The sequence below is a fragment of the Gobio gobio genome (assembly GCF_949357685.1).
Source record: "Gobio gobio genome assembly, chromosome: 8".
In the NCBI taxonomy this organism is placed as follows: domain Eukaryota; kingdom Metazoa; phylum Chordata; class Actinopteri; order Cypriniformes; family Gobionidae; genus Gobio; species Gobio gobio.
This window is the reverse complement of record NC_137114.1, coordinates 39722944-39735885: the sequence shown is the minus strand read 5'-3', so window position 1 is coordinate 39735885 and position 12942 is coordinate 39722944. Positions and strand designations below refer to the sequence as shown.

General features: G+C 38.4%; 1 protein-coding gene across 2 annotated transcripts in view; it reads left to right on the top strand.

Moving 5' to 3' along the window:
• Positions 1 to 196: 196 nt before the first annotated feature.
• The window catches only part of LOC307131059 (bridge-like lipid transfer protein family member 2), a 30083-nt gene continuing 17337 nt past the window's right edge, over positions 197 to 12942 (top strand). Inside the window, exons 1-18 of one of the 2 annotated variants that reach the window (XM_079824470.1) lie at positions 197 to 287; positions 357 to 457; positions 984 to 1111; positions 1216 to 1342; positions 2485 to 2534; positions 2612 to 2753; positions 3201 to 3319; positions 4641 to 4701; positions 4815 to 5007; positions 6705 to 6828; positions 6909 to 7033; positions 7150 to 7217; positions 7312 to 7448; positions 7532 to 7650; positions 8637 to 8824; positions 8942 to 9206; positions 9325 to 9530; positions 10369 to 11398. In XM_079824470.1, coding sequence (XP_079680596.1) covers positions 1044 to 1111; positions 1216 to 1342; positions 2485 to 2534; positions 2612 to 2753; positions 3201 to 3319; positions 4641 to 4701; positions 4815 to 5007; positions 6705 to 6828; positions 6909 to 7033; positions 7150 to 7217; positions 7312 to 7448; positions 7532 to 7650; positions 8637 to 8824; positions 8942 to 9206; positions 9325 to 9530; positions 10369 to 11398 — 3022 coding nt within the window. In that variant the 5' untranslated portion in view covers positions 197 to 287; positions 357 to 457; positions 984 to 1043. Of the gene's footprint in view, positions 458 to 983; positions 1112 to 1215; positions 1343 to 2484; positions 2535 to 2611; positions 2754 to 3200; positions 3320 to 4640; positions 4702 to 4814; positions 5008 to 6704; positions 6829 to 6908; positions 7034 to 7149; positions 7218 to 7311; positions 7449 to 7531; positions 7651 to 8636; positions 8825 to 8941; positions 9207 to 9324; positions 9531 to 10368; positions 11399 to 12942 lie in introns of both variants that reach the window. The other variant, XM_079824471.1, reaches the window with a different exon arrangement.

Genomic DNA, 12942 nt, shown 5'->3' with positions numbered 1-12942 from the left:
CTGACAATTTGCATACTATCATTTATAATAGTTGAAATAAGACTAGATTTGCAGGATTGCTTCCTATAAAGATGGTAAGACTTATTAAACGTTTGTGGCTCTTTAGCAAAAAAATAAACAAAACTTTGTATTGTTATTTTCTGTGCTGCCCTCATGGGCTTTTATTATGAAAAAACTGTAAAAAGGTAATATTCCTGCCTTCACACTTGAAACAGAAGTATTACAAGTGGAAAGCCCATTACTTCAAACCTAAATCAGAATGAAGCCTGGTTCATCAGTCTTAAAACGTATGTATTTGTAATTATGTGAGTTTAATGGGACATATAAACATGATTAGCATGTCAGTTTGTTGACAGAGTGCTGTCATGATCCTGTTGCTAGCTAAGTTAGCCTAGCATGAGACGGAGGGGCGGTGTACACGGAAAGATCCATAGGTCTGCATTACAAACCATTTCAGGTGGGTAACCCGACTCAAACGTTGCTAATTACAGTGAACACCTTAATTACGAAGTTAAATAATTCTTGGTTGGGTTGTTTTGCCTGCTAACTGGCTAATTCTTGCATTGCAAGATCCGCCCTAAATCTGTTTGCAGTGCCAGAGTGGCACAACCCTGAGACTGACGATCAAATTATTAGGTTGTGTTGAGAATAAAACACAATATAATAATAATATTATATTGTTTATTGCATAATGCTTTCGGTCTGTCTCAGTTTGGCTGTGTGAAATGGTGAATAATGCAACACATTCTGGTTCAGTGCCAGTATTCAGTTAACTTTATATGTTTTTAACTTGTGATATGTTGAATACATTTCAGAAGACACTGAATATATATATAGTAGAATATTAAGATGAGTTCATATTGGTAAATACACTTATTTGGTTTCTTAAAATCCTTAAACTTTCACCCTTTTTCTCTTTAACGTATTAACTAACATGTCTTGGAGATAATTCTAGAAGAATAACATCAGTGACTGTTTGACAGGTGGTCTGGAGTCAGCGTGCCATGATTGTAAGCTAAATGTGACGGACCGTATGCAGCACAATGCCTGCCCTGCTGATTGCCATCTCAGTATTTCTTATCGTGGCAGTTGTATTCATTTCACTCTTTAGGTAAGAAACCAGCATGCAAGAATGAATATGTCAACTTGCAGATGAAAAAAAGAGTTGCAAACACTACATTAAAACCTATTAATCTCCTCTTTATGTTTCATTAGATGGTTTGCCTGCAGTTTGGCTGTCCGTTTTTTCCACAATGCCCTGAATGCCGAGCTCAAGATCAAATCTGTGGGTCTGTTCTCGGTGCGAGGAATCAGTGTTCAGTTTCAGCCTCAACACACTCTGGTGGGTTTGGTTTCGGCATCAATAAAACATTGCATTACTTCTAATAACTACCCTATTACAGGCCTGTCCTCTTAACCCTGTAAAGCTTGACATGAAATATGAGTATCAGGATTTTATTACTCTTCTTTTTTTATATCATAAAATAAAATTGAGTTCTTACTTGACAAGGAAGGCCCAAACTGAGCCAAAATATGCAATTTGGTGCGAGTAAGATGAAATCTGGATAGATTGTAATGTAAATCAATAATAAATATATATATAACAGCATAACAACGCTTGCATAAAATGCATATAAATATCAGTTTGTAAGTATATCTCCCAATAATATGTCTAAATCAGATTATATTTAAATGCTTAGTTTTATGATCAAAACTCTTTTAAAACATGTAATGCAATGCAATACAATGATGTTTGAGAGACATAGGCGTAATTTACCGTGTGGATAATCAAGTAAACTGAAGGTGTGTCAGTCCACTGAATTTTCATCTTGTAATATTAATAACAATATATTATTATTACTACTAGTGCTGTCACATCGATTAATCGCATCCAAAATAAAAGTTTGTGTTTACATAATATATGTGTGTGTACTGTGTATAATTATTATGTATGTTTGAATACACAAACATACATTTAAGAATTATTTGCAAGTATATTCTTTTATATATATTTATATAATTTATATTATATATACATTTAAATACTTTATATATAAATATAACAATTTATACATGCATGTGTGTGTATTACGTAGTACAGACACATATTATGTAAACACAAACTTTTATTTTGGATGCGATTGATCGATTTGACAGCACTAATTATTACATTATTCGATAATGTTTTATGTTATACTTATGTTTACTGTATAAAAATCAGTAAAGATTTCACAGCAAAAAGACACGTGTACCACAACCTGAAGGGGGTGTGTTTACAATTATACTAAAAAAGTATTTAAAAAAGTATAAACTATCAATCATGTGACAGAAGGCAATTAGTAGATTGTGCAACAGGTTTTCAGCAAAGTTTTGATCTTAGTAATGTGCATATCAGACGTGATACTGTAGGATTTATAGGGTTAAGAGCTGCAACTGCTTTGTTTTCTAGTGCTATAAAATGTTTTTCTTTTTTGTGATTTGCAGGAAATTGACAGGATATGGATTTCTTGTAAATTAGTTAACCCGGACTTGCCGTAAGTATAGTAATGAGATTAAGTTCAAATGAATATTGTCTGTTGATGATCACATTTCATTGTGTTGTATTTCTTAGGAGGTTCTTGGCATTGTGTGTGGGTGATGCGCGGCTCCGCTTCGACCTGCAGGAGCCCTTTAGGCCCCGAGCTCCCAAAAGCAATGAAGAGAATACTAAAAAGCCTGCTCTCAGTCCCTCTACACTGCATTTTTTCTCTCAGGTGATCAACATTTAGAACTTGAGCTTCGTTTCGAGTTTTGGAGCGTTAAGCTTGATGCATAACCAACATGCTGATGATTACCACAGAAGATCATTTCATATCGTTTTGCAGAAAGAAAAAAAATTATAGTAATGCACTTGCAATGGAATTAAGTGCGGCAAGACATTGCACTGTAATACAAGTTTAAGTACAGGCTGTTTAAAAATATCACCAAGATTTAAACATTATACTTGTTAAAGTATAAAATCGCTTACTAAGTTGGTGTGTGCAAAATGATATCCAACCTTTTATTTTCATTTGAAAGTGTTCATGTAAGTACTTTTAAAACTTACAGAATGCCTTTCTGTATGGACTTCCATTACAGTGCGTTACTGTAAATGTGAATTTGTTTTTTATTTTTTAATACAGTTCATTTAAAATTTCCAGTGGTCTCTCTCTGTTTTGTAGCTGCTGTCATTCCACATCGACTCCATAAATGTGATGGTGTTGAATCTGGCCCTGCCTGAGTCACTCTGGCACATGACGTCCTCTGCCATCACTTTGCTGCTGGATCACCAAAGTAAAAGGTGATTAACCTCTGAAAAAGGAGAACTTCTGCTCTTTATAAAGACCTTTGCATGACGTTGTGTGAGTAGTAGCTGTGTGCATAGTGGGTAGAGCTCAGGGCTGGCATCTAGATGAGATGCACTGATATTAAAACCAATGAGCCGGTAACTATTTTCATGTTGGGGCCGATATAAATGAATAACAAATGGCTATGAATTAAGAAAAAATGGCTGATATTAAACATTCTATGCTATTTAGTGTAAAAATTAAACTCTAAAAGCTAAAATCAGTCATGTTAAAAGTGAAAGTAAATTTAGGCATCACAAATACAATCATGTACAGTATGAAAAATGGGCCGTTTAAGTGTTATTAAATTGTTTGTGTTTTAATATTAACTTTTAGTGAATGTCGGCAACAGAACACTATCATTCAACAGTTTGATGTTGGCAAGATTTTAATGTTTTGGACCGAAGTCTTTCTTATGCACACCAAGGCTGCATGGATTAGATCTAAAATACAATAAAACAGTAATATTGTGAAATACTGTTACAACTTGAAATAACTTTTTTATATTAGAATATAGGAGAAAATGTAATTTATTTCTGTGATGGGAAAGCTTTACTCCAGGCTTCAGTGCCACATGATCCTTCAGATATCATTTTAATATGCTGATTTGCTGCTCAAGACACATTATCATCTTATTAGTATCAATGTTTAAAACAGTTTTTGGGCTATGTAGTACAAAATCGTTCAGTCCTACATACAAGCACAGCAAACCTAAAAAAAGCACACATTTTAAACCACAATTTGTATTAAAAAAAAATATTTTCCCCAATTCATGCCGCCCTACTGTGAACTGAACTTTATAAAACATTTATTATTATTATTGATGTTTAAAACAATTGCGCTGTTTAATATTTTTATGGAAACCATATTTTTTTTTCTGGATTCTTTCCTGAAGAGGAAGTTCAAAAGAACAGCATTTATTCAAAATAGAAATCTTTTGCAGCAATGTCTTAAACTGTCACGTTTGCTCAATTGAATCTGTCTTTGCTGTATAAAACTATTAATTTCTTTAAACAAATCTAACCCCAAACCTTTGAATAGTAGTGTAATCTAAATGTAATAAAAAGGGAAAATGAACATACGATTAAATATCCAATATCTATAAATACTGATATTTGTATTTTTATCCAATATTGTCCAATAACCAACCAGTATATTGTGCATCCCTATTGAATTTCCCACAAGGACCAAGCCACAAAGTTGCACAATTTTTCCCCTGAGCAAGGCATTTAAAGAAATGGCCACTAAAATGACAGCTTCTTGATATGTTTTTAGGTTGGCCTGGGATTTCTCAGTGGGACAACTTAGCAGTAAAGTTCTGAAGAGCAGCAGACTGGTATGTACACCACAGATACTGTACTTGTGTTAAGGTTTTACTTCACTATGTTGCATACAAAACATAAATAATTGGGTTACAAGGTGATAACAGAGTGCCTGTCCTCTCATTAGCAGGACACTTGTCTAGCTGAGGTGTCCCTGAGTCTGGTCCTGAATGGTGACGTGAGTCTGCCTGATCTCAGGCCAGGCCGTCTGGGACTGTGTGTCAGAACTCTGCTGGCCGAACTTCACGAGGGTCTGTTCCTCAGCCAGTTACCCAAACTTCCGGGATCTGCTCCAGCTCAATGCACCAGTCAAACTGCAGGTTTGGCCAAACCAGGTTTTTAAGTTGATATACACACATTAAATTAGGGCTGCACTATTTATCATTATTCAGCCAAAATCATAATATCAAAGTTTCAGTGTGAAGTACAGCACTGTGTTTATTTACACACCAAGCATCTTATATTCCAGTATTTTCAGTGTCTCGGAGCAGCTTGATTGACAGTAAATTCTGCTCCATATGAACTCCATCTCTACATCTGCTCTGACTTTGAGACACTTATAACGTGTTTGGGAATGCAACATGCGGCAACCTTCTTTCCAAACTTGTAATGAGAATAATTGCTAATGGAACCGGATGCTGTCAACAAAAGAGAAGATTTATGGGCTCCCTGTGGTTTTCCAAAATTAAACCTTAGTTGAAAATGGTGAAATGAAGATAGAATAATTAGTAGTGTCCATTTTTACAGTTCATTTTTGCAAAAATGTATTATGTATATTTTTACAGTGAAAGAATAATTAGTAGTGTCCATTTTTACAGTTCATTTTTGCAAAAATTTATTATGTATATTTTTACAGTGAAATATTACGATATTGATTTCTTATTTTGTTTAATGTTTCTATTTGGTAATATAAATAATAATTAATGGTTATGTACAGTATATAACTTTTAAAAAATCCACACATACACACACATTTTAAACTGCAATCACAATTTTTATTAAAAAGATATCGCAGTTAGAATTTCTTGTGCAGCCCTACTGTAAATCTGTGTTGCTTTAGTATCATTGATTTTAATATTTTGAGTTTTTATGTTTTCAGTTTTAGTTATTTTGTTACAAATTTGTTGTGTGTGGGTCGTTTTTATTATTATTATTTTTATTTTTTAATGTGTTAATATATATTATTTTATTAATTTTAATTTCAATTTCAGTTATTTTAGTATTTCATGTTTAATTAAACAAAAATGAGAAATGTTGCCTTGGAAAGTAGCCGAAATGAAAATAGTTTTAATTTTTAGTGTGTATTTTAGATTTAGTGTGCTTTCACACTGGCACTTTAGTTTGAAACGGTGCGGTTTCGAATGAAAAATTGGTAATGTGAAAGCTGTCATGCGCTCCCAGGTGTGCAACGGGGTATCACACTGAGACTAACTGTTGGTCTGAGATTGGTTGTACTGGAACTGTGGCGCGATTTGCATGATATGAAAGCAACTCGGACTCAGGTGTGCACTTGTTCAGCAAGTAAAGTAACCTGTGCATTAGTTTTAGCTGATGTAGACGTCATTAGTTCAACAAAACACCTCTGTAATGTGATGATTTTACCTTAGATACGAGCAAGAGTGAGCGTGCAGTGTCATCGTGCAGAGTGAGTGCAATCAGAGTAGCACATGAATGGCTCGCGATCCGCTGTCTCCTTAAGTGTCCATTTGCTAGCCTTCATGCAACATACATACAGTAAACGCAAGTCTCTTTCACTTTGCTGCACATAATGGCACCAAATTAGTAAAAAAAAAAAAAAACAATATATTCACCCGCGTTCATTTTTTTTTATCATGCACTGTGCACATTTTTGATGACATAAGCGCAAAAGCACCAGGTTTCGATGGAATCCAGACCAACGCTGAGGGGGGGGCACCGGAAACAATCGCACTTGGACCGCAGCAAACGTACCCAGTGTGAAAACGCCTGCTGTAAACTCAACTCTGTTAAAGCTTTTTAATGTTTGTATCTCTTGAAGATGATGAAGAGGACTCTTACATTCAAACGGAAGCAATTGAGGGGCTTCACAGACTGGTTCCACAGAAGGTCAATGTGGATTTTGAAAACACTAATATCACACTCTCCATGCACAGTCAGAAGAGGTGAGCTGTGCTGTTAGAGTCATTGTGATTTAACCTTAAATTATGTTTTTGTGCTCTAACAAACTATGTTTGATTCTCAGACACTTGAACTGGACCTTGAAGTCTTTGAAGGTGGGTTATGATCGTGATGATGAACAGCTTCCTCTGAAGAGTTTCACCCCTGAGCTCAGTTTCCCACAGAGCCGCCTGGAGCTTCTGCTGGAGGGTGGGTGTAGGACTCAAGAAAGCACTCTTTATCACAATTATTATGGATTATACTTAAGGTTAGGAATCTGAACACAACCTTAACCATAAATATTGTGGGGACTGTGTATTTTTCAGATGGCCTTCTGCTGTCACAAAGTAGACAGAGGATTATATGTCTAAACACTCTCAGAACAATACTGCAGGTGAGTTGTTTCAATATGAATTCTCTATCCAAATCAAAGCAACAGTTTTTTTTTTTTTTTTTTTTTTTCATTATTGTTTCTGTCTTCACTTAAGGTGACATCTGTTGACATCTCTAGCACGGTCACCATCAACACTTGTATCATCCACTACCGTCATCAAGAGTTCTCTCATTGGCTGGACATGTTGTCATGGGACCAGCCCTCGCACAAAAAAACGACTCGTAAAAAAAGGTATTGCTTGCTGAGCGTCACAGATTTGGCTGTGATGGAGGTCTTGTTTATTGTTCTCACATAAGTGTCCTTTTGTCTCCCAGGCGTTTCCCTCAGCTGGATGCTCCTGTGTTGATAAGCTCCTCCGTGTCCAATGTCAATGTGTCCGTGCAGTTAGGAGATACGCCACCCTTTGCCTTGGGCTTCATCTCAGCCAACGCTGGTAAATAGCGAAGTGTGGCTATTAAATGCTGTTAAGCACAGTGGACAGTTGGCTTAGTTTGGTTGTTGAATCGCATTCCTTAACAACAGCAAACAACAGCAGGTTTTGTTCTATGTCAAATATTAGACATAAATGAGTGTTTCTGAAGATTTTGAAGAGCACAGTTTCAAAGACCAAAAACACTCTTATGTGACAATGACCTGCCCAACAGAATCACATTGACTGGCATTTTAAAATCCTAATTTCTTCAATTAGTTACATTTTAAGCCAATAATATAATTAGCACCATATATTATTAATAGTATTCTTATAATTAAGATACGCTCTTGCTTAATATTAGTGTAATATTTTATAATTACAAAATTTTTATAATTAATCAATTTTTATGATAGATGATGATAAATACAGTATATTAATGATAGTTAAAAGTTTAAGAGAACATAGCCATAGAAGCTGAAATGGCATTTAAGGAAAGAAGAAAAAAGCTTAAGAGCATCAGATCAATGTCTTCTATCACAAAAGGTCAAGAAAAATCACACTGAAAATCTGAATTTCCACATTGGCTTGTGGTGTGAATGTACTTTAGACAGTTATTTTAGTATTATTATATACTATTATAGTAATTATTAATATTTTGAATGAGCTTTTATTGTTATATTTTATTTGTTTATTTCCGTATTTTAGTACTTTGTCTTAAACGTATTTTATTTCAGTTCGTTGCCAGGGCAGAATTTCATTTAAATGTATGTAATATTTATATTTTATTTTATTTCAGCTTTATTTTAATTAACAAAAACTATTTTAGTAGTTTTAGTTTTCATTAAAAATATCAACACTCACTACAGCCCAAAAAACAAGGACTAAATTCTTATTTCAAAATGGCAGCACTTTCCTTTTTTGTTTAAACTCTGGTTATGTATAAAACTGATTGAAAACTCAAAAGTGTCTCTGTTGTGAGGTGTGACTGACTGTGGTGTGCCTCACAGAACTGCAGCACTTGTTGGACTCAGAAGACGATGATGTGAAGAGTCTGACTGTGACTGAGAAAGCCTCTCTGTCCCTGGATCATTTCTGGTGGCGTGTGGGTCAGGGCTCCCATATCCAGCAGGCTCCTCACCCACCTGGAAAACATGTCTGGGGGGAAGCCCTTATCCTAGACTGCCTCACACTGCAGGTAAAATCAACATGCATTTATTTATCTAGTAAGTTTTCGTTTATAATGCAGGATGGACTATATTCTGAAATAATGTCCATTTGGCTGTGTGTGATCCCCTTTTTAATTTATTCACAGGGCAGCTATAGTAAGCTGAGGACGGTGAACTCCAACCCTTCTGGGAGTGTTTGTATGGAGTCCAATCTGAAAGGCCTGCAGCTGGAAGTGTCCGAGACCTGCACTCTGTGTCTGTCCCGTCTGTTCTCCGTTCTTAAACTGGACAAAGCAGAAAATGTCTCCTTACATTCCCCTCTGGAAAAGCCTCCAGCCTGCCCACCACCACTCTTTAAGTTTAAACTCAGTCTTGAGGATGTAAACACATTCACACTCTCCAATGTTGCAGGTAGGAAGTAAAAGAAGCCCTTAAAATACTAGTTGCACTGTTTCCTTTCAAAATATATTTTTTATGCATGTTAGCTTGTTCCAGTATGTGAGTTAGTTTTTTCTGTATGGCATTAAAGGGGCTGTTGCAGTGAGGGTGGACACAGTGGTTGCCGAAGGATCGGGGGAGAACTCAAGTGTGTCTGTCCAGGGTGTTTCTCTGGCTGTGGTGAAAGCCATCACTGAGAGTATGGAACCCTGCTGCCCAGCCGCCCAAACTCCCAACCCCATCCTGACCCTAACCGCGTTCACATTCTCCTACCACATCAGCACCCGCAGTCTGGAGGTACTACACTGCTCCTACACACAGCTGTCATGACCTCCAATCACATAGAATCAGTTATATCATAACCACTAGTTCTCAGTAGTGATTGCAGTGACTGTACGAAAACATTCATAGTGTTACATTTCATTTATTTATACAAAAACAGTTATTATCAATTGAAACCCATTAACAACTATAGTGGGGTCCTAAACTTTTGAGACTACACTGAAAATCTGGGATTTAAAATGGCAACGTTTTGGACTGTACGTTTTACTACAATCATGTCAAAATGGGGCCTCATTTTTAATTTTGTGATTTTGTTATGGTGGCATTTTGGGGGATAACTTGTAATTAAATAATTAGAGGGTGGGACAGCTATTTGTACAATACATCTAAATGTACCGCTCTCATTCCACACAAATCCTAATGTGTGTGCTTTTCACATAGAAGTAATTTGGACTATAAGTCGCACATGTCAAATAATAAAAAAGTTACTTGTATTCTATAAAGTATGGTATTTGTTTAAAATTCATGTGCCCTTCTTGTAATCTTTAATTAACTTCCTCTTCCACTCGCAATGACATCTCTTCTCTGATGATGTGTACATCGGCTAGTGGGCAGGACAATAACGCCTCCCCTCCAGCAATCTGTCACTTATATGAGAGCGCAGCAATTAGCAAACGACCATGATCCAGTCGATTCCCAAAGGACAAATCAAGTCCCACCCTCTTTTTTATTTTCTCATTCGCAAAGCCATTTCAATAAGTCACAATAAGGAAAAAAAGATGATTGTAATTTCTGTTTCATGCCGACTTTAACCACAGATTGATTTAATTTCCTCCCATCTTTATTTGATCAGGTGCAGAGTAAAAATGCTTTAACAGTGCAGTGGACCCCATCGGATCACATGTTTCTGTATCAGCACATCACAGAGAGCCAAAGCTATTGGAAGGTTCTGTCTGCATCTCTAAGCCTAAGACAAAAGGATGAAACGGAATCTGCCTCTGGCATGTTAGTGTGTGTAGAGCTGGCAAGCACTCAGTTTACCGCCCATGTGGCTGAGAAGAACTTCATCATCATCTGTGCAGAAGCATTGTCGCTTTCCAAGCGGCCTGGAGCTGTGCTGATGAAGACTCCTCACCTAGTGTTCAACTTTGATGGCAATGATATCTTCTCCTTTTCTGGGGCAGAGTTGGAGATGCTGGATGATCTCGAGGTGATGCAACAGCACAGATCTCAATTCCCTTTCCTCCAAACATCTCGCAATCACACCTGGCTCTTCACTGCACCCAGCCTTGCCATTGAGTTCCCTTATCAGTACAACTTCTCTGAGACTTTCGACAAGGCCATCAGCGTGCAGAAGTGGCTGAAGACCCTACACAGAGGTGCAGCCCCGTTGGTAGAGCCTTGTCGCCTGCCGCCGGACCTGCTGATCCGCATCAACCAATTCTCCTTCGTGTTCCTGGACGACGTCTTTGAGATCAAACTGCGCGACAATTACGAGCTAATGAAGGATGAAAGCAAGGAAAGTGCGAAGCGCCTGCAGCTGCTGGACAAGAAAGTGGCTGACCTACGCAAACAGCACGGCGAGCTCTTGCCGGCCCGTAAAATTGAGGAGCTCTACACCTCCCTTGAGCGCAAGCACATTGAGATCTATATTCAGAGATCCAAGAGGCTTTACTCCAACACGCCCATGCGCAAGTCCCTGCTCACCTGGACAGTGTCAGAGTTCGAGCTGGTGGCACTTGCGGATCAGTCGTTGCACGGTCCTGAGCGTATTCGAGAGCAGCTGAGGGACATCGATGGCATCAGCCCCTTCCCTAGAGATGGCCTGCAGCTGGTGATCCAGTGGTGTCGTGCTTTTAAATTCAAGCTTAATGCATTTCTGGGTAAGTCAAGCATGCTTTAATATAGGAGTGTCCAATCCTGCTCCTGAATGGCCAGTGTCCGGCAGAGTTTAGCTCCACATTGCCACAGCACACCTCTCCTGTATATCAAACAGTAGAGCATGGCGCCAGCAACTCCACTGTCATGAGTTCAATATCCTGGGAATGTATCAATTGATCAAATGTATGCCTTAAAGTCCCTTTAAAGTCAAAATTAAACATGTTTTCTGAGTTTCTCACACCATAGATAAATGTGTTACTAACCACCCAGCCACATTTGAATCATAAAAAAATCTGCCAAGTACATAAAATAGCTTATCAAAATCTTGAAAAAATAAGCAGCATTCTCTGCTCTCAAACGCTGGGGGTGTGTCCGCTGTAGGCACCGAAACCACTCCCACTCGAGGGAAAGCTGCCGTAAGCACGGAAGACAACACTTGCGTACAGCTCACGACGGCACTAGATGTTGGCGGAACGGGAGATAGTCGGTTCGGCCCCATTCTGCAGCTGATTATCAGTGAATCCTAGTTGTCGCCGATTAAAGTTTGTAAAACTATCCTGTGTAAAGTCACTGCAGAGGCAGGTGTTGGTGGTGATCCTCAGCTCTCCATCAAGGTAGCTGTTCACAAAATTAATCCACCTCTTCTTGATATCATCGTTTTTGTTTTGTAAGCTGTTTTGTAAGTTGTAGCTGACAGTAACTCGCGATCGAGCGGGTGAGCTGATGCAAATGTGCTCTAGTTATGATCGTATTAGGGGAGGAGCCAGGCTCGGTGGCTCCAGTGCGTCATCAACTGTTATGATAGTGTTGGGGGAGGGGCCATATGCACAGTGGGTCCAGTGCGTCATCAACAGTTATGATAGTGTTGGGGGAGGGGCCATATCATAGACTGTAAAAAAATATGGACGTAGTGTCCGTGACGTCACCCATAGGATTCTGATGAGCCGTTTTGAAGCGCAATGGTGGCCGTTGCCATCTTGGCAGCGCGTCATCGCGCGTCACTCCCGGATAACAGAAAATGGGCAAAAAGGCGGGACGTGGGCGGAGCTTAAGTGACGCGATGACTAACAGACAGCAGATAAATGGCTATCCACCAGTCACTCGAAGTGGCCACGCCCTTAATTATGCAGAACTTTAAGGCTTTATATAATGTAAACGAATGAGCTATAAAAAAATTCACCCCCCTCACAGTTGTCATGAAGGGCAAAATGAGCCGTATAGACCAAAAGCACAATTTGTACCAGGCTGTAAACATGTTTTATTCTGCTCTAAAGTTGACCATTTTAACATGGGGCTCAATGAGATCCTGCTCCCTTCTGGATCCTGTCCCTAGCGGCCAGTCGATGAATTGCAGTTTGAGGCACTTCCGTATTGGCTTCAAGAGAAACTGCGGGAGGTTGCCGCTTGGGCCATATGCACAGTGGGTCCAGTGCGTCATCAACAGTTATGATAGTGTTGGGGGAGGGGCCATATGCACAGTGGCTCCAGTGTGTCATCGAGCCACCGTTTTAGCCCCGCCCAAAAAATTCCGAACACCCCAATGGTT